Below are 27,426 nucleotides of genomic sequence, written 5' to 3' on the forward strand. Positions count from 1 at the left end.
TTGGCATTGATGTGGCCTTTCCAATATTACAAGCTTATTTTACTACATTATGATCTGCAGAGCTTGAAATCCCAAACATGACTGTGCATTAGAATCACTTGGGTTTTTTGTTTGTTTGTTTCAGTATTGTGTTCTTTTCTCCGTCCAGTCGGTCTGGACTGTGATCTGTGAATCATTATTTTAATAAACTCACCAAATGATACTGGTGCCTTTCTCCATTACCTGGGATTGGGGAACCACTGGTCTAGAGCACTATTTTCCAAAAGTTGTTTTACAAAACTAGTTCCATGTAAAACTCAAACTTTTTTCTTATCTCGTCACCACCCTTGGAAATTCAACGGATGTTGTCTTATTGAAAATTCTTAGGAATCTCCTAGTAAAGAAAAGCAACACTTTTCAAACTTATTTGATTTCAGAACCCTTTGTTTAGGTAACAGCTATTAACATCTTAGAGAAGTAGTGTTTTTTAACGTGCTTTGGGAAATGGTTTTGTGGATGTAAGACCTTACCATTTTTGACTCCTATGCTAGAAGTTAACTATGATATTAACAGAGAGAAGACTTTAGAATAAATCAACTTTTTAATGCTTTTTATCTTCTTTTTGAAAGGTCCTCTAATTCATACCTGTCATTTTGTGGTTTAGGAAAACGTGGTGCAGAAAAGTCCAGTGGCTAGTTCGTTGTCAAAGAGCAGGGTGACATATCTTGTAGCTGATAGTACCAGACAAAGGTCCTTATTATACCACATTTTCAAGACTCCAGAGCACTGTTTCTTGGCCTGGAATGTGTGATAGAATCACCTGGGATTTTTCTCCTCCAATATCTGTGATGAAAAATTTTATACACATGCTGAAGTAGACAAATACTGGGAACTTTCATGTCCTCGTTGCCCAGCTACACAGGTGTCAACTTGTGGACACGCCTGTTTCATCCAACCCCACTCACTCTCTGCCTCCTCCCCAACTGGTCCCTTTTGCAGCAAATCTCAGGTATGTCATTTCATTCATAAATACTTAAGTATATATCTTTAAAAGTAAAGGAGTCTTTTAAAAAAACTTTTTAAAAAACAGCCACAATGCAGTTATCATACCTGAAATATTTAACAGTGTTACCTCAATTCATTCACTATAGCTGAGGTGCTTTTAAGAAAATACTGCTGTGTAGATCGCATTCAAAACCAGTTGGATTGAGGGTGCCGGCCCCGTGACCGAGTGAGTGGTTGAGTTTGCGCACTCTGCTTTGGCGGCCCGGGGTTTCGCTGGTTCGGATCCTGGGTGCGGATGTGGCACCGCTCATTAGACCATGCTGAGGCGGCGTCCCACATGCCACAACTAGAAGGACCCACAATTAAAATATACAACTACATACTGGGAGGATTTGGGGAGAAAAAGCAGGGGGAAAAAAAGCCAGTTGGGTTGAAATCTTTGAAGGGTGGTGGGTGGGGAAGGGTGGAAGCTGGGCATTGGTATTTATGAAAGTATTCTAGATGATTCTAACATGTAACCAGAGTTGAGAACCAGTGTTGTGGAGCGTTCATTTAAAACAAGTAAACTGAGTTTAAAGTTCTGTTTGAGGAACTTTGGGATTTACCTTGGGTAGACATTAGTGACCCAGGATTGTTGCAAAACAGAGAACTGGACTGTTCACAGTACTCAGCAGTTCTCTTAGGGCAGAGGACATGAGCGCTCTTTTAGGGTTGTCATTGGTGACTTGTCATCTCTGTTGGTAAGTGTTAGCAAACTCCTGAAACATACACATCCATCTGTGCTCACTTCAAACCATAGGGTTGAAATTAGTCACTTCCAAATGAATAAAGCAGAGGATGTAGTTTTGATCAAGCACCAACTCTCTGATATTATTCCAGATGTTTCCTGGAAATTTGGCTGCAAGTGTGAGGAAGTAACATAATGCTATACGTGTTGAAAAGTAAGGGAACTTAATAACGATGGAGACTATGTGTTAAGTGGAAGTGGAGAGCTGGACCAGCCAGAGGCCCATAAAGTTATAGTGTTTGTGATCACTGAAGTTTGGATAAAAGGAAACATGGCTATAACTGTTTCTGATTTAGATAAAAGAAAATCAAGGAGTTAGCTAAGCTTTCCTGTTGCTAAATTTGGATGACGCTCTTGAATGGAAAGTTTCTGTTTTACAAACGTGTGTATTGAGAGAGGATTAGAAGATACAGGTAGTCTTCCTTCACAAACAGGGAGTCTTGTAATATACTTGGACCGCTAGTTTCCTTAATGGCTATAGGATGATGCCTCAGTCTACCAACCCACATTGCTGAGCAACTATTGCAGACCTGCTTGGTGTGAGGTCCTTTAGGGGTTAGAGAGAAGTGTGACGTTGTTCCTGCTCACTGAGAACTTAGTCTAGGTGAGAGAACAAAGATACACAGAACAGTAGCATGAAAGATAAGGCACTGTCAATGGAGATTATTTAATTGTGGTTTATAACTGAAGTTCTGTAAGAGTTAAAGATCAGGATATCCTGGAGTAGGATAGGTCTTAAAGGAAAACTAGGATTTGGGAAATGAATGGAGAGAAAGAGCAGAGCTTTGCTGGATAAGGAAACAGTTTGACAAGTCTTAGAAGAAAATTAACTTTGGGGCTTCAGGGGACAGTGAAGAAACTAAACTTGTTCAAAGAAATCTTCTCTGTGTTAAGAACCACAGAAGGGTGGAAGATCTTAGAGACCTTCTGGTCCAGTGCCGTCATTATTTAGATGCAGAAATTGAAGCTTTTTAGAGAAAGTAAGCAATTTATCCAGGGTCACAGAGTGAGATAGTGGCCAAAATTATGGAATTAAAAGCGGATGAAGATCAAAGGATTTTTTGGTTTTTGGGTTTTTTTGCAGGTGGCATCCTTGACCGTGTTTACAGGTGAGGGGGAAGCGACAGATGAGAAGAGATCAAAGGTGAAGGCTAGAAGGGAATTCTTAGAGTAAGGTCCCTGAGGAGGCGAAAGATGGTAGGATTTAGAGCCCTGGGGGCATTGGCTTGGAGAGAACAGGCAGGAGATGGGCAAGTTTATAGAAAGAGGGTGCCGGGTGGAGCTCAGTCACACCCGAGGAACTTGTGTGTTCTCTCTGAAGAAGGGGGACGTCGTTTGTGGAGGGTGACCGTTGAGTAGTAGTACAGCCGTGAGCACTGAGAGTCCCTCACTGAGGGCTCAGCTAAGGGGGATACCTTCTACTTGTATCTGTGGGCGATTTAGCATAGTGGTTCTGTGTGTGAACTCCAGAGCCTCAGTGCCTGGGTTCAAATCCTGGCACTGCCTCTAACTAGCTCTGTGACCTTGGACAAGTTACTTAATCCTCTGAGCCTCAGTTTCCTCTTCTATTATATGGGGATAAGAATAGTATCCACCTCAGAAAGGTTTTATTGAGGTTAATTGAGGTACTGTATGTAAAGTACCTAGGAGTGGGTCTGCCTATAGTAAACACTATAGTGTTAGCTCTTGTTATTGTTTACATATTAATAATGACCAAAGGAGAAAAGCCAGTTTATTGCCATGAATTGGCCCATGTGAAGTTTCTTGATACTGGTAGCAGCCTAAATATTGGCTCCTTTTACCTCTACTCTCAACCTAAGTGTGGTAAAAGAAGTAAATAGAAGCTAGACAGATCATTTTTAGCCCACCCTGGTTTCCTCGAACTCTGCGTCATTTCTTTCATGCCATGGGTATATGACTTGTGGAATTTTTGTAGTCAGTTTAAGTGTTTGTTCTGCTTTGTGAATAGCAAACTGGTGCCTGGGGAACATGGATCATGAGAAATTTGGAACTGAATGGCAGCAAATGACTAGTCCTTGGCTTCTAGGCTGTGGAGTCAGCATTTCTTATCATTTCAGTGATTTTCTGTGATATCTCATCATTTCTTGTTAAGGATTTGAGTTCACAGGCAGACACTTTTAGCTTTAGGTTCCATCTGTCACTGAAATTTGGGTTAAGTGAAGGGAGAAAGGAATATGCATCCTCCTAATGTGAGTACTTTCCCTGGGTTGGGGGAGGTAGGGGAGGAAGGCAGGTGACAATTACACAGCCCCAGGAGGACATAGTTGGGACCTTTGGAGCAGTTCTCATTGCTGAGCTGCATCATGGTTCTGCCTCACTCTAGTTGTGTCAGTGGGTAAATATGTTCATAGATTAGACGACCTTCTTAACTAAGGTAAATTTTGTTTATTTTGTTATGGTTATTGTGTGCTTGCTTAAAGCCTTGAAACTAAATTCATGATTGATTCTGGTAGTCGCTGTGTTTTTCATTCTTAGATGTGTTGATAAGCAGGTTATTTTAGCATAAACCAATGTGGAGCATTGAATGGAGGTTCAGATGAACAAGTAAGAAAGAATTGCAATTCTTAGAATATGATTACTTAGGATTAGAAAGAGACCCTAAAGTTTCTCTAATTTAGTCCTGTCATTGCATAAATAAAGATACCAAAGTTGTAGGAGTTTATTTGGGATTTGCCCAACATTTTTCTCCTAGTTAATGACTAAGATGATAGAAGATGAGCCTGCCTGATCCCCAGTTCTCGTTGCCAGTTTACCATATTACTTACGTTGTGCTGCTTTGGAGCCTTCCATTTTGTTTGTAGCCGGTCCTTTCTTGCGCAGTAGGCACTCAACTGGTGCTTGACGGAGTGAGCTCCTGTTCCTGGGCCTGCCCACGGAGCTGGGCAGGGGTTCCTTTCTGTTGACAGTACTGTGATGTTTGAGACCTAGCTGGCATCATTTTCCAAGGGCTGACCTGACTTCCTGTACCACATTTCCTCCCGTGGGGCTGGGAGAGCGACTGATCAAGGGTAAACGAGTTGCTTACAGTGTTGCACAGAGAATCAGTGTCTGAACTGGCATTGGCATTCATTCTGAGCCCCTCCATTGAAAGCCTGGTTTGAGTGAGCCATTGGCCTGGTGAGGCTGCTACTCTTCTGCAACCTTGAACTGAATCCCCTTTAAATGATAACATTGTTGGATTCTTGTTGCTGCTTTTAAACATATCCCGGCATCAGTTGCTGCTTGCTTGGCCTCAAATTATAAAATGATTTGGGAATGTTTATTTAAAACTGTAAATTTTGACAAGAGTGTAGAGATGTGTTGGGCTTCTTTTTTTGCTGAAATGCTGAAGGCAAGACATTTCAAGAAAGTTTTGTATTCCCTTTCTAACTTACAAGTTACTCTCGTGTAAATTTCAGATTGAGACCTTACAATATAATTATAGTTTTCCCCACTCATTGTCCTTTGGGCAACCTTTCCTTTTGGTGAGAAATACAGCTGGTCCCTTGGGTGGCAGGAAATACAGATGGGGGACTGGGCTCATTCTGGTTTGTCTGGCTGTAAGGTATGCTGTATGGTACTTCCTTGAGCCTAGCCTCACACTTCCTTTACACCAGCATTGTCTTGCCAAAAGGCAGAAATCCTGGAAGAGGGCCCAATCTAGTTTATGACTTGCCTGTTGGAAATGTAGGCTTGTGTTTTTTTTGGTGACACATGAGCAACTCCCAGTTATTTGACTGCTCCGAGATTTAACTCCGTGCAGATTCTGGGTACTGACATATGCCTATGTGTGAAGAGTAGCCCCATTTCCCCCCAGTTTGCCTGCCCCAGACACGGCCCTAGAAGGCTGGCTCTGCCAATTTTCCTAGTACTGGCCGCATGTGCCAGGCACTGGAGCCCCTTTTCCTCTTCCTCCCGCAGCTCATTTCCAGTTTACCAGGTTGGGCAATGCTAGAGGCCCCATGTAGCTGCCCCTCTAGTGAGGAATGTCAGAGTAACTGCAATCTGTAAGCCAGCAGGTAAGCAATATTCAGGGCACATGGGTTATAGAACTGGAAGCAGGGCTGGGAAAAGATATTTCCTGTCCTGTATCTCTTTCAGTGAAGAAAGACAAAGAATTTTAGCAAATTTGAGCATTGCTGCAATGCCGAGAACAATGCCTGGCACAGTAACATTTAATAAATATTTGTTAAATGAACAACTTAATATATTGTTCAATTTTCTCAATATCTTTATCACGGTGACTGATAAGCTTTCTTATTCTACTAGAGAAAATAAAGGTTCTAAGGGTTGTATTAGGTAGGGTAGGCTAGACTGCCACTATAAATAGACTCAAAAATGTGTAATGGCTCAAATGCAGCAGCAGTTTATTTCTTGCTCATGTTTCTGGTTAGCAGATGACTCTCCTCCGTTGAGTTCAGGGATTTGGGCTCCTCTCATCTTGTGGCTCGGTCATGGCCAAAGACCACATTGTTGTTGGCATCCAGTTGGTGAAAAGGGAAAAAGAGTGGAATAGCACAGAGGGGAGGTTTTTATGGGCCGAACCTGTAAGTCTTGCACATCACATGGCCACAGCTGACTCCAGAGGAGGCTGAGAAATGTAGTCAGTGTGTCCCCAGCGTTATACTAAATTTTGAGCATCTGTGTCACCTTTGAACTTACATCTCTAAAATGCATCTGTAGCCCAACCTTGAGATTCAGAAAAGCTGGTGCAGGGTTCCATGGTAAATTTCACTTGGTTTAAATCCTTCTGTCAGTGAAAACCAAGTGATATTAAGAACACACTTAAGTTTTTAACATTAAGTGAAAAAACTAGGACACAGCATTATGTAGTCAATATTAGCAATTTCAACTATGTTAAATCTTCTTAGAAAAAGATTAGAAGGAAACAAGACAGTTAGTTGTGGTTGCCCTTTGGTGATGAGATGATCAGTGGTGTTTATTTTTCGCCTGCTTCGTTCTATTTTCTTAGATTTTACAAATCTCATCTTGAACATAGCCAGCCCTGGTGGTCTAGTGGTTAAGATTCTAGTAGCTCTCACAGCTGGGGTTCATTTCTGGTCAGGGAACCACATCACCCATCTGTCAGTTGTCATATGGTGGCGGCGGCGTGTTGCTGTGATGCTGAAATCTCTGCCACTCATATTTCAAATACCAGTGGGGTCACCCATGGTGGACAGGTTTCAGTGGGTCTTCTACTAAGACAGACTAGGAAGAAGGACCTGGCCACCCACTTCCAAAAGAAGAAAAACAAACTGGCCATGAAAACCCTGTGAATAGCAGCAGAGCATTGTCTGATAGAGCGCCAGAAGGTGAGAGGATCACTCAAAAAGACTGAGCAGGGTTCTGCTCTGCTCTACACAGGGTCGCTAGGAATCGGAATCAACTCAATGGCACTGTAAACAAACCTGAAACGTGCAATTTTTTTCAAATTTGCAATTCATTTTTCTCAAAATATATGAGCCTTATTAGGATTCTGTCTCCCTGGCTGCAGATTTGTGACTCATGGACATAAGGATATGCCTTTCAGAACTTTGCATGCGCGTGCCTTTACATGTCTGCTTCATTTATGAACTCATTCAGCTCTGTGTCAGGCTCTGTTCTAGGTGTTGAGGATATATCACTGAATAAAACAGACAGGCTCCCTTCCTCATACACCTTCTATTCCACTTGGGAAACAGAAAATAAACGAGGTAAAAAGTAAAACATATATAGATGCAAGATAAGTAGTAAGAATAAAAATATAAAGCAAGAAAAAAGATTTGAAATGTCAGTGGGGTGGAAATTTCAGGTAGGGTGGGCCAGGAAGGCTTTACTGAAAGGAGCTTTTAATCTGAAGTCCTCCTGGCTAGTATACAGTGAGCCAGGAGACTCTTCCTCGAAACTATCTGTACCGAAAACTTATCAGATTTTTTGACCAATGACAATCATAGTACACAAGATTCTGTTCATTATTAACAATCCATTCACTGTCGTACTTATCTGGCTGTTCTGAACTAGAGACTTATTTGCTATCTCTGTTGTCAGTTGGAGGACACTTGCAGATCCAAACTCCTTTTAAAGACATCTCTAATTCTTTCAAGTCTCAAGGATTCACAAAGGATTTCTCTAGGATGGGTCCCTAGAGGTTGAGGCAACAGTTAAGTTTTTTCTGCCCATGTTGACAGACTATACTTTATTTTTGTTTTTTTGGGATTTTTTGCAGAGGAAGATTCGCCCTGAGCTAACATCTGTGCCAGTCTTCCACTATTTTTAGTATGTGGGCTGCCAGCACAGTATGGCCGCTGACAGAGCAGTGTAGGTGTGCGCCCAGGAACCAAACCCAAGCCACCAAAGTGGAGCATGCTGAACTTAACTACTGGGCCACCAGGGTTGGCCCAACACACTATACTTTAATATTGTAAGATTTTGGATGCCATGCTGGCATTACTCCACAGTTCTCATTCTGCACGTGAATAGAGAGCTTATCACACATCTAAGGTCATATCAGACCATTACTAGAAATTGCTCATATGGAAAGTTAAGGTGACAGCCAACCTGCAGCCCAGAGAAAATAGGATAATGAATGTGCTCGTTATTAATGAATCTGCAGGACTGCAAGGAGCTATGTAAAGGAAAGGATTATTTTAGGGAGGCAAAGTCATTTATTTAGATGCAGCAAGACCAACAAGGAGGTGATTGCAAGATGTTATTCTACAGGAGTATGAACCTTAGTGGCACCATTGAAGCATAGTTTCAGTAGTGATTTCTTCCTATATCCTGAGGTACCTCAGCCATTCTCTTTCACCCTTGCTGACACGTAGATTCTCTGTAACCATTTGTTTGCCTGCCTTTCCATCTTGTAATAGTCAGAGTTATATTCTCTGAAATCTACCAAGTTCAGACTGCTCTCTGTTCTCCACTCCTGCTCCATGCCTTCTCCAGTGCTCTCCTGCTAGAATCGGCTCCCCATCTCTGCCTGATGAATCCTCTACTCCCATCAGTTTATGTCAACAGCCTGTACATAAAACGTTCCTGGTTTCCCTTAGTCAGAAGGGACCTCCTGCCTCATTTCTTTCCTAGTGCTTAGGAAATGTTTGCTGGATGCATTTGTGTCGTGAAGTTGAGTTGTCACCTCAGCTCTCTGCATGGGTGATGATATGGGCCGTGGACTCTAGGTCAGGCTCTTGCATGTCAGGAGAGGTCATCCAGCATCCTGTTTAGCAACACAGATTCTGGCATCAACTGAGATATGCCAGATTATTATATTAGTAGCATCATCATCATCATCATCGGATATTGAGTATCTCCCCATTCTTTCTTCAGGCATAGGGTAGAGGATTTTATCTATAAAATATTTATCTCCATACAACCTCCAAAGTCTGAGTCAAAAAAGGGATTGTGTTCATGGATAGTTTGGTACATAAATGAAGGACTCATAGAGCACATAAATAATCCAGTGTTACATTGTTTAGTCACCTTAGCTCAGGTTTTAAAATATTTAATGTATCACTTAGGTCATACAAACTGACTGTTTTTTCCCTTTAATCCTGGACATCGGGAAGGAGAGTCGAGGTTAGTGATGGGCCTCTCAGATTTTCTCCACTGTCCACCTACTCCATCTGCCGACATGGCTTCTCCACCTCCTCTCCTAAGGTAGTAGGAATAGTAGTAACAATAATACAGCCGTCATTTTGTACACGTTTTCCATGTGTCAGGACTGAAATAAGCATTTTACATATGTTATCATCTGCTTCTGACAGATAAAGAAACTGAGGTTCAGAGACCCAAAAGGTCACTCAAGGTTACACGGTTGTTCAGCGGTGGAGCTGGGGCTCAAACCCAGGTGTAAAACCCACATTTGAGCCTCCACAGCCCATGGTTTTTCTACTGTCCTTTTGTGTTTCTCTTCATTTCTTTATCCAAAAGCTTTTTACTGCCGGCTCCTCTCATTGGTGCGTAATGCTCACTCTCCCTGGCCCAGCACTCCTTTACGACCTTCCCTTTAGAGTTTCACACTATACTTTTGTATTTCACAGGCAATCCTTATAGGACGCAGCTACACTTAAAAAAAATAACCCTGAAGACCCCACATTTACGTCTTTAAAATGACAACCCTGCCTACTTTGAGGCTAACTTTTCCGTACTCCCAGTTGATCAGTTTTTGAGAAAGGGGCCTTTTTCCAGCATCTCAGAGGACTGTGGTTGGAGTGAAGGGGGACCGAGGGAGGCACAGTCAGGGGAGCGGAGAGTGGGCTCGTGCGGGGCTCTGTCCTCCGCCCTGCACTCTGGAAGGACCGCAGAGAGGGGCTCTTTGCCTCGTCAGACAGAAAGCTGAGCAGACTTCTCAAGGAGGCAGAAGGTCTTCTAAGGTGTGTGTCTGCCCTGAACTCAGATCTTTCCTGGAGTCCAGAGACAGCCCTCCTAAGGGAGAGGGGGGAGTGCAATTTCTGCCCTCCAGCTTTTATTTTTACCCTGATCTTCTTTTTTCTTTTCCCGATTTGCTGCCTTTCGGTCTAGTGTCACTTTCTAGCCCTTTCCTGGGAGGGGGAGGGTAATCTCCCTGACTGTAGCATGTTTAGCTTTGGGAACTACTTAAAGGTTTTGAGATTTCTCTCCTAAACATAAGGCCGAGGGTAAGAAGGCATAGGAGATTGGGCAAGTGATAAAATAATTATTGGAACGAAGTGATGCAATTAGAATTCCTGAGGTCCTGGTATCTCTTAATTCTTTTGAAGACCCAAATAAAATTTGTTCCTTTATGGAGACATTGTATTTAGGCACATTGTTTGAACAAAGGAAACAGGGTCACTTCAAAATATCCACTATGTGGTAATCGATGCTGTTCACCCTGTGGTGTAATTAATGAAAACATTGGCGACAGTCTGCCCATTGTTTGTCCGTTGCGCAACAGGAAATGGCAGACTAATAAGGAGCTGGAGAAGGCTTACGTAATTCCAGAAGGAAGCAGAAACTGCACACAGTTTTGACTGATATCCTCCAAATTGCAGATCTAGGCCCACTGAGCAAGTTCCTGTTCCAATAGGCATGGAGATTTTGATTTGACTTTGTCATTTGATGTTGCCGTCAATTAACTATAGATTTTTGTTGTCCTTATGGCCAGAAATCATGTCTTGAAAAGCTTTGTTTTAGATCACGGTTTTCACACACGGTTTCAATCGGTTTGACAGGGTACAGCTAGCTCTAGAGGAGGAAATGGCCCTGGCTGACTGTCGTTGCTCAGGGCAGCTGGCAGTACCGTGGTGTGGTGGCCCTTGGGCTCGAGATCTGGAGCCCCGTCCTGGCTCTGTGGCCTTGGGCAGATCGCTCAGCCGCTCTGGAGTAGTTTGTGTGTGTGAAGTGAGGGGTTGGGATTGAGTGATCTCTCAGGACCCTCACAGCTCGAAAAGTCTGTGTTCCAAGCCCCTTGGTGAAGTCAAGGATTGTGAAATGCTTGTACAAGTGAAATGTCAGAGTACAAAGTGTACAAACAGGCTTTGCCAGTGAAAATGTCATTCACGTTTATCTGCTGACAAATACTTTATTCCCTTTAGTCTCTGTTCTCAGTTTTTGTTTTGTAAATGTCCGTGTTATGTCTGGTAATTTGTTATTAAAAAAATAAATATTGGTGGTTAAATTAGAAACAAAAGTGTTCTTTCACTTCCCTTGAAAATTGTAAAAATTGCCATTTAAATTCATTTGCTAAGGGTTTCGAAAAGGTATTGAACACATTGCTCAACATAATATGTTTTAATTGAAATGAGTTGATATTTGAATTAATTAGCTCCGTAGAAAAGATAGGCGGAAATTAGGCGAAAAAGCACGAGTTTGTATTCTGGCTTCCCTGCTAGTACTAACTGTGTGACCCTTGGCACCTTTTCTGATCTCTAAATCCCAATTCCACAACTCTAGTAGCAGAATTCTATTGTTCCTATAGGATCGTTGAGGAGTAAAGATAATGCATGTATAGTACACAGTACAATGCCTGGCATTCAGTAGATACTCAGTGGATAGTAGTTACAACTGCTATACATTATTTTATTAAATTAATTAAGATAACTAGGGAATTGCTGAATATTACATACTGTGTTCGATCTACCTAGTCATCCTAATATGATATACACATATTACTCAAAGAAATAGTCCCATGAATATAGACTTCAGTTTCTGTTTTTGGTAGACCATCCACGTAGACTGAGATTTGCCAGGGATTCTCACCTGATTTACAGATCATGGGTGTGATATGAGAATAAATGGCAAGAGTTTACTCTTATAGGCGTCATTGCAAGCTATTGTCTTCAGAAACAAGGTTACTTCAGAATGTCCGGTATGTGGTAATTGGTGCCATTTAGCCTGTGGTGTAATTAATGGAACCATCTGCCCATTGTTTGTCCATTGTGCAAGAGAGAGGCATCCTAGAGAGGATTCCCACAGAGAACTCTGGAAATGGTGATCTGGAGGAGGGTCAGAAAGCCAGAAACGCACAGTTGACCTGGAAAAGTTTTTCTTGAAGCCTGGCCTACCCTAACCTTTATAATCTATCTTAATCCCCACTAAAGGTCAAATGGTGAAGATATGGTGGGGATAGAAGATGGAGGGTGGGCTAGAATGTGCCAAACTTTGATTGGTGGCAAGAGTCATTCCACTCTCTGAGTGGAGACAGCTAATAATACGAGTCAAAGACAAAATCGGGAGGTAGCTGGTGTATGAAAGGTAGAGCAACTAAGCTCAAGCACCAGAGCTTAGAGTGGAAGAAAGATCTTAAGAAGGTGCCTCCAGTCAGAAGTGAGATTGAGAATGTGGTCATCATTGAGTCAGTTTAAGAACAAGCAAGAAAGATTCCAAGACATTTCTGACAACTCTACTTTGAGACCTCTCCCCTTTTCATAGTACACAATTCAGTAGTTTTTAGTATATTCACAAAGCTGTGCATCTAACACCACTATCTAATTCCAAAACGTTTTCATTATCCAAAAAGAAACCCCATATAAATTAGCAGTCACTCCCCATACCCCATTCTCCTATCCCCTGGCAACCACTAATCTACTTTCTGTCTCTATTGACTACCTATTCTAGGCATTTCATATAAATGGAATCATACAATATGTGGCCTTTTGTGTCTGGCTTCTTTCACTTAGCGTAATGTTTTTAAGGCTCATCCATGTTGTAACTTATATCAATATCACATTCCTTTTTCTGGCTGAATAATATTCTCTTGTATGAATATACTACATTTTGTTTATCCATTCATCAGTTCATGGATGTGTGGGTTGTTTTCACTTTGGGGCAGTTACAAATAATGTTGCTGTGAACACTTGTGTACAAGTATTTGTGTGAACATAAGTTTCAGTTCTCTTGGGTATATACCTAGGAGTGAAATTGCTGGGTCATATGGTAAGTCTGTGTTTAGCTTTTGGAGAAACAACCAAACTCTTTTTCAAAGTGCTGTCCTATTTAACATTCCCACTAGAAGTCCACAAGGGTTCAAATTTTGCCACATCCTCACTGACACTTGTTATTGTCTGTCTTTTTATTTTAGCCATCCCTAGTCAGTGTAAAGTGATATCTTTTTGTGGTTTTGATTTTCATTTCCCTAATGTCTAATGATGTTGAACATCTTTTCATGTCTTTGTTGGTCATTTGTGTATCTTCTTTGGAGGAATAATGAGCTGTATTTGCAATGCAGATTTTGCCCTTGGGACAGTGCTAATTTATATATCTATGCTGGCTGTTCTTTCTTCAGGAGGATTAGTAGTTCTGAGATCCAGAACACGTGAAAGGGTGAAACTTTGTGTAAGACACTGAAGCAGTTTCCCTTGAATGTGGTCATATAATTTGAGAATTTCTTAGTTTTCTTTTAGTGCCGTGAAAAACAAATCTCCCAACGTATTTGGCCACTCAGTGGAATTTGTTATAATAATATAACTTACATTTTTATAGCTCTGTTCTGTTTTTAGATCACTCTTGTATATATCTTCTTCTTTATAATCTTCATAATACCACTGTAAGATAGAATGGATGGATGGATAGGTAATAATAATATTATTATTACCACTTTTAAAAAGTAGAAGCTGAGGGGCCAGCCTGGTGGCACAGCGCTTAAGTGTGCACATTCCACTTCGGTGGCCTGGGGTTTGCCGGTTCGAATCCCGGGTGCGGACCTGGCACCGCTTGGCAAACCATGCTGTGGTAGGTGTTCCAGATATAAAATAGAGGAAGATGGGCACAGATGTTAGCTCAGGGCCAGTTTTCCTCAGCAAAAAGAGGAGAATTAGCAGATGTTAGCTCAGGGCTAGTCTTCCTCCAAAAAAAAAATTAAATTAAAAAAAATTAAAAATAGAAAAAAAAAAAATAGAAGCTGAGACTCAGTTTGTAAGATTTGTCCAAGGTCACACAACTAATAGGGTTTAAATTCAAACTTTGTGACTTTCTATCTTTTTTTGAAAAAAAAAAAATTTATTTTTCCTTTTTCTCCCAAAGCTCCCTCTTACAAAGTTGTCTATTTTTAGTTGTGGGTCCTTCTGGTTGTGGCATGTGGGATGCCACCTCAGCATGGCTTGATGAGTGGTGCCATGTCCGCACCCAGGATCCAAACCAGTGAAACCCTGGGCTGCCGAAGCAGAGCACACGAACTTAACCACTCGGCCTCAGGGCCAGCCCCTGAGTTCTGTCTTTTTATGGTAATAAATTATGAGCCATGTCAAGGCTTTGTTGGGTGAATCTACCTTGCTAAAAATCAGTAATAGGCCCATCTCCATCTAGACATTTGAGGCATGGCCAAGTGCCCACAGATTGTTCCTGACCTCAGAATTCATTAGTTATATAGCTATAAACAGGATGAGTTGTCATTTTTCCATTTAATTCCTTTAGCTAGAAAAACTTTACAATAAAAGAGAATTGTGGGGCCAGCCCCAGTGGCCTAGTGGTTAAGTTCAGTGTGCTCCACTTTAGCAACCTGGGTTTGGTTCCTGGATGCACACCTATACCACTTGTCTGTCAGTGGCCATGCTGTGGTGGCAGCTCACATACAAAAAGAGGAAGATCGGCAGCCGATGTTAGCTCAGGGCGAATCTTCCTCAGCAAAAAAAAGCACACATAATTGTATATCACTGTGTATTCATTACATTTTGGGGCATAGAAGGATGTCCATCCTCAGGAAGAACAAAGCTGGGGCTGGATTTGGTATGTGCAAAGAGAGGCAGACAGACCTTGGTTAGCTGGCCTTGGTCTCCCCACCGCTGTATTCCTAAATTGACATCCTTGGGAAACAGGAATTTAAATGTAGGAGAGTGCAGAAAGAATGAACTATCTTTTGAGACCAAATAAAAATTGACCTGAGGCTTAAGTTACCTGAGAGACATCACATTTAAAAGCTGAACATTATTACTTTTAAAGAGTAGAAAAGATGAATGACTTTTTAAAATGTACTCTCAGTTACATCCTTAAGCAATCTTTTTTCTTTTTAACCTTTTTTTAAAAACTTAAGTACCTTAGGGAGAGGAAAAACAGCAGTCTATCGATTGTATAGACCTGAATTTTGTTAGCTGTGGAAATAATTTACCTACTCATTTTTCTTTTTGCCTTTGAAAAAGTTATTAAAGTTGCTATGACTGTCTTGTACATATGTACAACTTAAGGTTTTAGAATTTAGAAGATGTATAATGTCTTTATGAAACTCTTATGGTTGTATCACGCATCTTTTCTAACATAAAACTATAGGCCCTTATAGTATGTATCAGTACTTTGAAAAATTTACCTTTACGGGTCCGGCCCCATGGCCAAGTGGTTAAGTTCGCGCGCTCCACTTCGGTGGCCCAGGCTTTCGCTGGTTTGGATCCTGGGCGTGGACATGGCACCGCTCATCGGACCATGCTAAGGCGGCGCCTCACATGCCACAACTAGAAGGACCCACAGCTAAAAATATGCAACTACGTACCGGGGGACTTTGGGAGAAAAAGGAAAAATAAAATATTTTTTTCAAAAAAATGACCTTTACTTTGAAAAGGAAATTACATCAGGTATTTAAGACATCATCTGTAGAATGGCCCTTCTGTCCCAAACCATAATTACTTATTTTACCAAACTTATTTTATCAGGAAATTTTATGTAACAAATTTTTCAAAGCAATGTACTCTCATTGGAGAAGATATCATTTATTAAAGCTCTTGTGCTTGCTTTCAAAATATGTTTTTAAAAAATATATATAATGCATATCCATTTATGTAGTTTTATTTTACCATGTTGGATAGTGCTAAACAAACAGTGGTAATAGTTACTCATTCCCATGGCTGAATATATGAGTCAAAAATACATGGAAGGACTGGTAGGTAAATAATGATTTCAGTTATTACACAGTGTGAAATGTTTCTGTAAGGAAACTTTGGGATGAGTAATGTGACTCTGTTGTAAGATTTTCAGTAGCAGAAATGAGGAACAAAAATAAAACATGTCAGCAAAAAACACAATGGTAAGTTGTCATCTGAGTGGTTGTGTAAGCCTCGAAGATAGTTCATGTAACAGAGATGAGGCATAACGACAGCGCCACGCCTTCACACCAAAGATATTATTGTGTCTATGTGGATACCTTGCAATGTCATCATTCCTTTTCTGCCCTTATTTACTAAATTTCTTACCTTGCTTTTCCATTGTTCATGTAAAAGAGGTTTCTAGACATAGTTTCTATTTCAGTTCACATATATTTTATATTTCATGGAGCTCTATTTTTCTGGGAGCTGTCCTAGGTGTTTTGTGCATGTTGTCTCCTTACTCCTCACCTCAGCCCTGTGAGGTAGGTACTATCATTATCCCCAGTTTGAGGGTGAAGAAGCTGAGGCTCAGAGAAGTTAAGTAGATGGTTCAAGGTCACAAAGTAGTCAGTCATATGCAGAACCAAGATTTTGACCCAGTTCTGACATTGCTGTCTTCATCTGCAAGCTGTGTACAGTTGTTGGTAAAGCTGGAAGGGTTGCTCAGCTTCTCATTAGTTCTTCGTTTATTTTGTTGCTTCTCTAGAAGCCCTCTCCCCTCTCAGAGTGACTCTGAGTCACCGAGCTCCGGCTCAGGAATGCCTTCAAAACGTCTAGATAGGTCATTTGCAGAGTGTGGATGGTCAGCTCACACCTGAGGTAAAAGCTCTGGCTAAACCTTGGAAGGTGAACTATTGAGAATTTAAGCCAATGGATCTGAAAGCAACTGAGTCCTACTCCGCCATTCCAGCTCAGGATGGAAGCTTCCATGAAACAGGTCCCTCCTGAGCTTGTGTGTGCAACCTCAGTGGGCACTGGTGTCATGAAGAGCCACTTCTCTACCCGGTGATAAAGGATTGGATTCAGGACAGTCTTGGTCGTGGGCTGGAAGTCTCCAGAGCCCTCAAAGTGATTTGAGAATTGCTCAGAATGTTTTTCCTTCCACACTGTGTCAGGGCTTCAGCACGGGAGTTCTGTTGAGACTACTGGCTGGTTAACATCTAGCTACTCATTTTTTCCTGATCTGTGGTCCACCTTACTTAACTGTACCCACGGGGACAAGCTTCACTCTCACACCTTCTTGGATCCATTGTCTCAAAAGAGCTAGATGCCACTTGGAGGTGACTGCCTGCAGGAGCTTCCCTGGGCTCCTGGCCCATTTCCAGTGGCTCTTCACGGCCCTCCTCCCCTACTTTCCTTTTTAATAAATTCGGTTGATATTCAACTGATCTGTTGGAGGCTCACTTTCCTGGAAAGGATCTTAATTCTTTTTTAAAAGATCTTAAAAGCAGGCTTTCCTTAGACATTCAATTAATGTTTTAGTGAAACAGAGGCCATAGGTCAGCTCTCCTGAAAAAATCCCAAATTTGGACTTTTTCTTATTATTGAGTCGTAAGAGTTCTTTATATATTGTGCATATGTCTATTATCATATATATAGGGAATATTTTCTCTTAGTCTGTAGCTTGCCTTATCATTTTCTTAATAATGTCTTTCAAAAAGAAGTTTTAGAGCCAGCCCTGATGGCCTTGTAGTTAAAGTTTGGAGCTCTGCTTCAGTGGCTGGGATTTGGTTGCTCAGTGCAGAACCACACCACCCGTCTGTCAGTAGCCATGCTGTGACAGCAGCTCACATAGAAGAACTAGAAAGACCTGCAACTAGAATATACAGCTATACTGGGGCTTTGGGGGGAGGGGGAAAAAAAGGAAGATTGGCAACAGATGTTAGCTCAGGGTGAATCTTACCCAGCAAAAAAAAAAAAAGTAAAAAGAAATAGGTGAAACTAAAAAAATTATAGTGATAATAAAAAAAGTTTTAAATTTTGATGAAGATCAATTTAACCGTTTTTTGTTTTATAGTTAGTGCTTTATCCAAGAAATCTTTGCCTAGCCCATGGTAGCAAAGGTTTTTCTCTTATGTTTTCTTCTAGAAGTTTTATAGTTTCAGCTTTTATGTTTAGGTCTGTGATCCATTTCATTTTAGTTTTTGTGCTTGGCAAGAGGTGTAGGGGTCCACGTTTTGGTCCCCCCCCCCCCCCAATTAGATATCTAGTTCTTCTAGCACAAATTGTTGAAAAACTTTCTTTTCTCCATTGAATTACCTTCGAATCTTTGTAAAGAAATCAATTGACCACATATGTTTGATCTATTCTACACCCTCTGTTCAGTTTCATTGATCTGTATGTCTCTCTCTATGCCAATACCACACTATCTTGATTACTGGAGCTTGATAGAAGTTCTTGAAATCAAGTATTACAGGTCTTTAAACTTTGTTATTTTTCAGAATTCTTTTGGCCATTCTGTGTACTTAGATTCAGCTTATCAAATCCCTACAAAAAAATGGCTTCTAGAATTTTGATTCAGATTGCAAATGAATCTGTAACTCAATTTGGCAAGAATTGACATCTTTTTTTTTTTTAATTTTTATTTAATTTTTTTTAAAGATTTTATTTTTCCTTTTTCTCCCAAAGCCCCCTGGTACATAGTTGTGTATTTTTAGTTGCGGGTCCTTTCAGTTGTGGCATGTGGGACACCACCCCAGCATGGCCTGACAAGCAGCGCTGTGTCCACACCCAGGATCTGAACCAGCAAAACCCTGAGCCGCCAAAGCAGAGTGCGCGAACCTAACCACTTGACCACAGGGCTGGCCCCAAGAATTGGCATCTTAATAATATCGAATCTTCCAATCCATGAACATGGTATACTTCTCCATGTTTTGAGATCTCCTTTAATTTTTCACAGTAGAGTTTTGTAATATCAGAGTACAGGTCTTGCTTGTACATATTTTTTGTAATTTTTCCTAAGTTTTCAGGTTGTTGATGTAATTGTAAATAGTATTTTTTTATTCTGTTGTCCACTTGTTCATTGCAAGTATATAGAAATATAATTGATTTTTGTGTATTGACCATGTATTTTGCAACCTGGGTAAATTCACTTGTTGGTTTTTTTAATTTTTGGTAGATTCCTCAAGATTTTCTGAGAATGCTGTCATGTCATGTGCAGATAAAGGCCCTTTTATTTATTCCTCTCCAGTTTCTATGCCTTTTATTTCCTTTGTTGATTTATTATACTGGCTAGGTCCTCTGGTATATAATGTTGAATAAAAGTGGTGAGAGTGGACATCCTGGGCTTATTCCTGATGGTAGGGAGAAAAATGTCTTTCACCACTAACTATGATGTTAGCTGTAGGTTTTTCATAGATGCCTTTTATCAGATTGAAGAAGGTTCCTTCTGTTCGTAATTTGCTGTAATTTTTCATAATTGAATTTGTCAAATGCTTTTTCTGCATCTATTGAAATGATTTATGATTATATGATTTTTAACCTTTATTCTGTTGAAATGGCAAATTACTTTGATTCTCAGATGCTGATAAAGCTTACATCCTTGAGATAAAGCTCACTTGGTCATGATGTATTATCCTTTTTGTATATTGCCAGATTTGATTAGCTAATATTTTGGATCTGTTTCTGGCAGTGGACCGACCAGGTGGGCAAATAGGCTGCACCAACCACAGAAGGTAGTTGGAACGAGTTTGAGCACAGTCTCCGGATAGCTAATGTCTTAGTAAAGCCTGCAACGTCACCTACAAATACTCTCACCTCCTTTTTCACGTGTCCTTTGAAATGTACTGCCACCAGAGACAGTATCTGAGTATGTACGGCAAGGTTTGAAGTTTTAAGAGTAAGCAATGAGTTCCTTAAAGGCAGGGACTTTAGCTCATTCATTTCTATTAGAATAAGATTAAATTAAACTGGTGTTACAGTGGCTTATAGAGAATGGAAATTTCTTCTCTCCCAGGCCTGGTACGACTCTCACCCACAAAAGTCCTCATGGAGCCAGACTTCTTCTGGCTCACTGCTCTGCCAACCCAAGGGTGTGAACTCAGTTATTCTTGTGGTCTAAGGGGGCCGCGTCTGCCTTACAGCAGCAGCAGAGTGAAGGAAGGGATGACAAAGAGGAGGAGCAAAGAGTGCATGCCAGCTAACTCTTAGGGAAGATACCCAGAAGCTGCCGTGAGAGATGTTCACGTACATGTACCACTGACAAGAACTTAGTCAGTGTGGTCACAGCAAGGCAAGGTTTTGAGGCAAGGGTCATGGAGAATAAATAGTCATTCTCTGTTTATTGGAAAATCGAATCGTTTTCTCATTTAACTGGTTTTTCCTGGAAGTTCCTGAAACAAAGTTATTTGCAACATTTCCCCATCTGAGCCTGAGTTTCTTGGAATAGTAAAGTCATGTTAACAAAGACAATGGAAAAGCAAACTCACATTAGTGTACACAGTAGGCTGTGTGGGTGTATGTAGTTTGGTTCTCAATATCTGTATCCCCAGGAGCTCGCGTGGCCCATGGTAGTATTCAGTCAATGTCTGTTGCCTATGTATGTTATATATGGCCTTCCTGTTGGAATCTTTGTCCCAAAAGTACAACTAGGAAAGGTGAATGAGGACGTCTTCTAGATGTCAGAATGGTAAGATTCAGATTGCGTTAGATACTGACTGACTGCCTGGAGTCACATGGATGCGCTGGGCTGAGTCTGCACCTGGGTTCAGGGTGCATGCGGAGATCGGGCTTAGGGATCAGGGATCAGGAACAGTGTCGCCTCAAGAGAGCAAAGGGAAGGGTATGAGAAATAGGCATGTTGCCAGTTTTATTACACTTTTCCAGGTATTAAAGTCTTACTTACACCAAACTGAGATTTTTTTCTGCAGCAATCAGAAAGAATGGGAAAAGATTTAAAAGGCAGTAAGTTTTCCGTCATGTGATTTGATGTTCTTTAATACCGTGCCATGTACCAACTAAAATCTCCTGTACCTCTAATGGTACACTCTCTTGCTTAGGAAATACGTGTCCAAGGAAGATGGTGGACTGTGTAGATCTGGGTTCTGGTCTTGGTCCTGTCACTGTGCGACCGCGGAGGTCACTCAACCTCACATTGCCTTTTCTGTGTTTTTTTCCTCCCATGGGCTGTCATAGAATTGGCTCCTGAAAGACATACTATAAGCCTACTACTAGAGACATGCTACAAGCACTACTACTACTCTAAGACATACTGTAACCTACATAGGAAGAGCTTGCGTGAATCGTTTGTGCTCACCTGAGCACTAAACATGGCATGGCTTTGGACAGAAGCTTTGGATACATTAAACATGGCCCCAGCTGGATGTGGAAACGTGGAGGGACGTGTATGCCATTTGAACAAATACCTTGCTACGATGGTTTGGAAAACTGTCTGATCAGGTGTAAATCAAGGGCAATGGGTTGATTGCCAAGGGCCTCGGACATGATAAGTTAGAGCCTTGGAGGCCGTTTCAGAGAAACTCCTCAGGTGTCTGTCTAGTCTGGTGGAGTTGGGGTGGGGGCATGGGAATGCCCCCGCCAAGTGGAATGTGAAAGCCCGAGAAGGTTCTGAGTTCTGGAGCGGGCTGTTCCATGAGCCGCGCTGGTTCTTGTGAGGACTCCAGCTGGCTCCCGCACCTCCCGTTGGCTCTCGGAACGTGGAGTATTCTAGGTGCTGGATTGAACTGTCGTCCGGAAAAGGCCTGGTGGTGGACTGTCATGAACACAGTAGTTCACTGGCTCGCTCCCTCCAGAGTGCTGAATGGTGAACAGGGTTGCAGAGAATCCTCAGAAGGTATAAATTGTTTTCACATTATTTAGAGTCTCCCGTTCAGATGGATTTTTTTGTCCCCTGTGCCCTCCTCCCACTAGCTGTCTTTTTGTCCCCTGAGCATTTCAAACCAAGTGAGAGAAGAACCAACAGAAAAAACAAGCACGGAGCTCTTCTGACACCTGCCCTCTCAGCATCCCTCTCTCCCCTGACACACAACATAAAAGAGAACTGGTTCTTTTTTCCTGGGGCTTGCTTGGGTCTCTTGTATGTTAGTTTGGTTTGTTTTTGTTTCTATCACACTGTTTTAAGAGGCGCTGTGGTAGTACGCACTGAGGGCCAGCCTGGTGCTGGGCTTGGGAAGGGCACGCTCCTGGAATCAACAAGAAGGAAGGGCTGGAGTAGCATTTGAACTTGGGGAGAGAGATGTGAGTCTTGGCAGTTTGTTTCTTCCCTGGTTAGGGAAGGAAGCGGGCGGCAGGGAGTGGATGTGGGATCCATGCGGGGGGGAGGAGGGGTACAGCATCTGACACGCTGGAGGTTCCCTCCCTCCTCCTATTTTTATCCAGTGATGGGTTCCAAAGAACTTCACCAAGAGAGGAACAGAGGTCACAAAAATGGGGAGCTCAGAGCTAAAGCTTGTTAACCTGGGGGAGAGAGTGCATGAAGCAGCCTCAGTTTGCCTCACATGGTGTGGACCTGAGCCTTGGTTGGCATTTTGGTCCTGGTGGGACCTGCACTTCTCCCCCGAGGCCTGCCTATCCCAGCCATTCAGGGAGCGGGAGGAACAAAGAAGACATGGGAAAGCCCCGCTGTGCCGCGCCGAGGCACCGCTCGGTGGGTTTGCCTGTGATGATATCTCATTTCACCCTCACAGCAGCCCTGCAGCCCTGGAGTTAGTTCCCTGTTTTTTGCAGGTGAAGTCCCTGAGACAGAAAGGATAAATAGTATCAACTCAAGTGGCAGAGCCGGATTCAGACCCTGGTGTGTGATTTCCAAACCCAGGATTCTTTCCTGCAGAGAGAGAAATCCCGGGGTCTCAACAAGGTGTAAATGGCTCACACTCCCAAAACACAGAGCCGGAGACAGTCGTCTCTTCGTCTCCCTCTGAAGCCGGTTCTGGGGCAGCGGCTGATGAAGCTGTGTTTGGGAAGGGTTTGTGTGGGTGTGTTTTATCCCGCAGTGCTTCCTGTGAAGCTGGGCACCTTCACTTGACCTGTGCCCTCTGTACCTCACGCTGATCATGTGATCACCTGATCCTCTTGGGAGGACTTATTTCAGCTAGACCTAATGAATTTCACTTCTTTTCCCCTCTGACAGATGGATCTGTCTGTGGAAACTCTCTTTAGCTTCATGCAAGAGCGCCAGAAAAGATATGCCAAATATGCAGAGCAGATCCAGAAAGTCAATGAAATGTCCGCCATCCTCCGCCGCATACAGATGGGCATTGACCAGACGGTGCCCCTGATGGAGCGGCTCAACAGCCTGCTGCCGGAGGGCGAGAGGCTGGAGCCCTTCAGCATGAAGCCGGACCGAGAGCCCCAGCTGTAGAGCTGCTGCTCCCCTCCTGCTGGGCGGGGGTTCTGGGACAGAGCCCGGCACCGCCAATACCCTGAGGACATTGGGAACCAAAGTCATGTGATGTGACCAGCGCTCGAAGCTGGTTGGAGGTTTTGCTTGTCCCTGAAGCAGAGGTGAAGCGGTCCAGCTGGCCTGAAAATCTGACTTTGTCCTCCCCCTTTCCTCGGTGTCCTCCCTGTGCAGAGCGAACCACACTGGTTCTCAGTGATCACCGAAGTTGGAGCGTTCGAATTACTAAGATGTCGTTACAGAACTCTGCATCGGGAATTATTTTTATTTTGTTTAGTTTTTTTTTAAATTGAAAGTATATATTATCTAGTCTTGCTTATGGAGTGAAAATATGGAGAGAAGGGGAGAAATATTTTAAGCAGCTCTGTGTCCTCGATGCCTTTATGAAATTTTACTCAATAGGCTATCTGAGTTACGGGTTTACTGTAAACATAAAGAACTAATTTAATCCAGGTCTGAGTGTTGTTACTCTTCCTACCCTGACGATTTACATCATATCAGGTCTTTATCTGGGCACCCTCTTCCTGCCCTGGAGAAACACTGGTATTTTTGTCCTGTGCCAGGTTATGGTGTCCCTCGTATGTCGACATCGGAACTGAAGACGCCCTTTCTACACGTGTCCTCATCGGGTTCATCTCCCACCGATAACTGCTTTCCTTGATGCAGACAAAGTTTAGGTTTCTTTTCATTACATCAGCACTATCGTGTAAATGTCCATATAATTGCGGACCTAGTTCTGGTCTAAATTCTAATCCATTCATTTTTCTCTCCATACTGTTTCATGCTGTGTTTCATTTTTTCCATACTGTTTTAATATTATGATTTCACAATACATTTTAATATCTGATATGGCAAGACTAGGTCCCATCTACCCTGACTACTATTTTCCTATCTTTTTTTTTTTTTAATTTCAAACTGGAGAAAAGTTGGGAAAAAAAATAGAAGGAATACTCATGTTCCCTTTGTCTAGACTGGCAGGAAGTGGCATTTTTAAGCCATCGCCATCTTTGTCTCTTTTTGAGTTCCTGGAACCCAGGAACCAGCTCTGAACACAGGGACTTGCTTGTTGCTTTCTAAGAACAAAGGGCTGGTTGTCTACACAGCTATAAAAACAACTCAGGAATCAGGTGCCATTAACCTCCGCGCACTTAATGCAATTGACAAATAAAAGCACAGGACAAATAAAGTGAGATGCAGCTTGAGCCTGTGAAGCCAGAGCTGTCTCCCCGTTTCAGCAGTTAATGGTGTGAACGTGGCAGAAACATTCCTAGCGTGGCAGGAAGACCTCGGCTAGCCAGCTCTCCAGCCAACTCATTTTCTTCTCATAAAGAAGTTAGACAAAACATGGTATTAACTTAGTTTGGGGTCCTAAGTAGATAGGCTACTTATTACTGGGTAGCAGAGAAGAACAATAGGCAACTTCTATACGTTTTTAACGAATTCTAGTTAATATTTATGGTGTGTGGTTTTGCAGTGTTGTCTACTTGGCTAAGCTGAACTGTGTTCCCCAGAATTCCTTTCCCTGTTCATTTCTGGGTAGGGTTGGCCACAAGAGAAATTTACATGAGATTTGTTAGTGGAAGTAAAGCCATAGCCGTGCTTATTGGCTGAAAGTCGCCGTAGGTCAGGCCCTGTTGCATCGCATGCACATTTTCAGGGATGTGCTGCACCTTCGGTGTGGGCAGCAGCTGGGCCCACAGCTCTGCCGGCTCCCATAGAATTCTCCAGATTTTCCAAGTCCTGGGCCAGGTATGCTCCTAGCTTCTCCTTCAGGTCATCTGCAGCAAGGAGGACGAAGGCTGAGAGACGAGGAGAGGCCAGCATAGGTCCCGGTGAGAGACAGATGCCGGGTGCAGCTTGTTGCTTGCAGGCTTCAGTTGTCCTGGCTCTCCCCCACTGCATATCCAGCTTCTTTCCCAACCACCTGCCCGGTGACTTCAGGTGACGGAGAAACAGCTGAGCCAGGACTCTTACTAGCTTCTGTAACTAATTGCTTAAGGTCAGTCTGTTTAACCACCCCCTTATTCTACATCATTCCTAGTGGTTCTTCTCTGATTGAACCCCAGCTGGTAAGATGGTATTACCAGTCCTTTCTCTCCTCAGTATTTTACTTTTTCCAGTGGATTCTGGGAATCTGAGTGATTTGCTATTTCAAGAGATAGTCATGCTAGATCTGTTGGTTAATGCCCAGTGACCTATCTGGATGTTATAGGATGTTTCAGGGATGGGGACACAGCCTGGAGTAGTCAAAGAGCCCTGGCTAGAAGTTTCCAGCCTTGATCTTTGGTGAGTCATTTAAATTTCCCTGAGCCTCAGTTTCCACCTCCCTGCGGCACGAGCTGGTCTGGATGGGCTCTCAAGCCCCTTCCAGCTCTAAGATTCCAAGTCTGCAATTGATCCTTCACTCTAGCAATGAGGAGGAGCATCTTTACCTGTTGTCTCTGAACAATGGCCTTAGGTTCTTCTGAGTTCTCAAGGGAGAGCTTCTGTCCTTCCTTTTGTCAATTTTACATTAGACAGGTGTCCGTGGCTCCCTTCTTTCAACAACCTGTTTTGCTTATCAGTCTATTCATCCATGTTTTTGACCACCACCAAGGAGGCCTCTACTGCAGTCTTGTTTCACCAGTTCAAGTGGAAGGCTGGTAGAAGCTCGCCTTTGCCCCTTGTGTTACGTACATACAAATTTACAATAAATGAATTGTGGGGTTAAGAGCAAGTGAGATTGTAGAGTTCATGAGCACCTTTATAATTTTACAGATTTCATGTCTTTCCCTCAAAAGTTGTATCATTCTCAGTAACTTATTTTATGTTCTCTGCCAGAGTAAATATTTGATGACATGAGATTTGCGGACTCCATACCCTGACATATAGGCGTGCACTCAAGAAACGAGGGATATTTTGGTAAAGTATTCGCTAGGTATTTCTTTGCTTTTTCCTCCAGTGTGTGAAAAAGGTACATTCTAGGTATTACACTTGTACCTGCCGTTTCCAAGGTTACCTAAACTTACGGCCCTGGGGGACTGACACAGGCCACCGGTTGTGTTGATTTGTAGAATTTACTTAGTTTCAGCATTTCCCCCAGCAAGTCCCAAAGCAAAACCAGTGATCTTCAGAAATGAGAGCTACGAGCAAATGTATTAAAAATCTAGAGATCCAGTGTTTGTCTTCCCAATTTGTTTACACCTCAGCTAAACCCAGATATAGAGTACTCAGTAGGAAATTACTGAAAATATACTAAAGATTGAAGGGGAGAGTGAACTGAAAATTTTTCTTCTGGTGGACTTTCTAGGTGCAAAATTGTTCTTAATCAAGAGAAGTAATTTTGCTTTTCTTTCCCCAACCCTGACTTCCATTCCTCTGGTGGAGTCCTCCTCCACATAGCGCTGCAGAGATGTCATCGTTGTTACTAACTGATAACAGCGCTGCATTTCTTGCCCCCACACAAGGCACATACCTTCCATTCCAATATCATCACTACCGAGGGGAAGGCTGACCAGGTAACTTGACCATTCACATCCTTCAGACCAAAAACAGCACTTTTTTGGCAACTAAATCTAGCTGCTCACTAGTGTAATGGGATCTCACGTGGTCCACTGGCGTGTGTGTCCGTTACTCTCAGGGATTTGCTCAGAGTCATCAGTGTCAGTGTAAGACCTGATGGAAGTTACTGATGCCTCCATTTTCTTCACCGATCAAGGAATACTGCCACTGCTACCTGTTATCACATGGTGAGGCATCATTTATGCCGGGAGCTTTTGTGAACCAAACACTTTTAATTCAGTCTCGGAAACTGTCATAATTCCCCAACTAGGGGGGACCCAGGCCACAGCTGAACTAACCCATCCAAGTGACCGTTTGCCTGTGACCCTGCTCCTGCGGGGCTGCCTTCTGCATGTCCCGTGGGAGAGCATTTCCAACTGACTCTTGTGTTTTAGCTGGAACCAAAGGCAAGAAACTTGTTTCTATATAAACCCAACTTGATGTCTCTCCACATAAACTGCAACACTGATTGA

The 27,426-nt window shown here is 42.5% G+C and overlaps 1 protein-coding gene across 3 annotated transcripts in view; it reads left to right on the forward strand.

Annotated features, from left to right (window-relative positions):
- The window catches only part of BORCS5 (BLOC-1 related complex subunit 5), an 83,004-nt gene extending 59,139 nt beyond the window's left edge, over window positions 1-23,865 (forward strand). For all 3 annotated transcript variants that reach the window (XM_070619128.1, XM_008513523.2, XM_070619129.1), the window contains exon 4: window positions 23,144-23,865. In XM_070619128.1, coding sequence (XP_070475229.1) covers window positions 23,144-23,374 — 231 coding nt within the window. In that variant the 3' untranslated portion in view covers window positions 23,375-23,865. The remainder of the gene's footprint in view (window positions 1-23,143) is intronic.
- Window positions 23,866-27,426: the final 3,561 nt, after the last annotated feature.

Source organism: Equus przewalskii, chromosome 5, assembly GCF_037783145.1.
Source record: "Equus przewalskii isolate Varuska chromosome 5, EquPr2, whole genome shotgun sequence".
In the NCBI taxonomy this organism is placed as follows: Eukaryota; Metazoa; Chordata; class Mammalia; order Perissodactyla; family Equidae; genus Equus; species Equus przewalskii.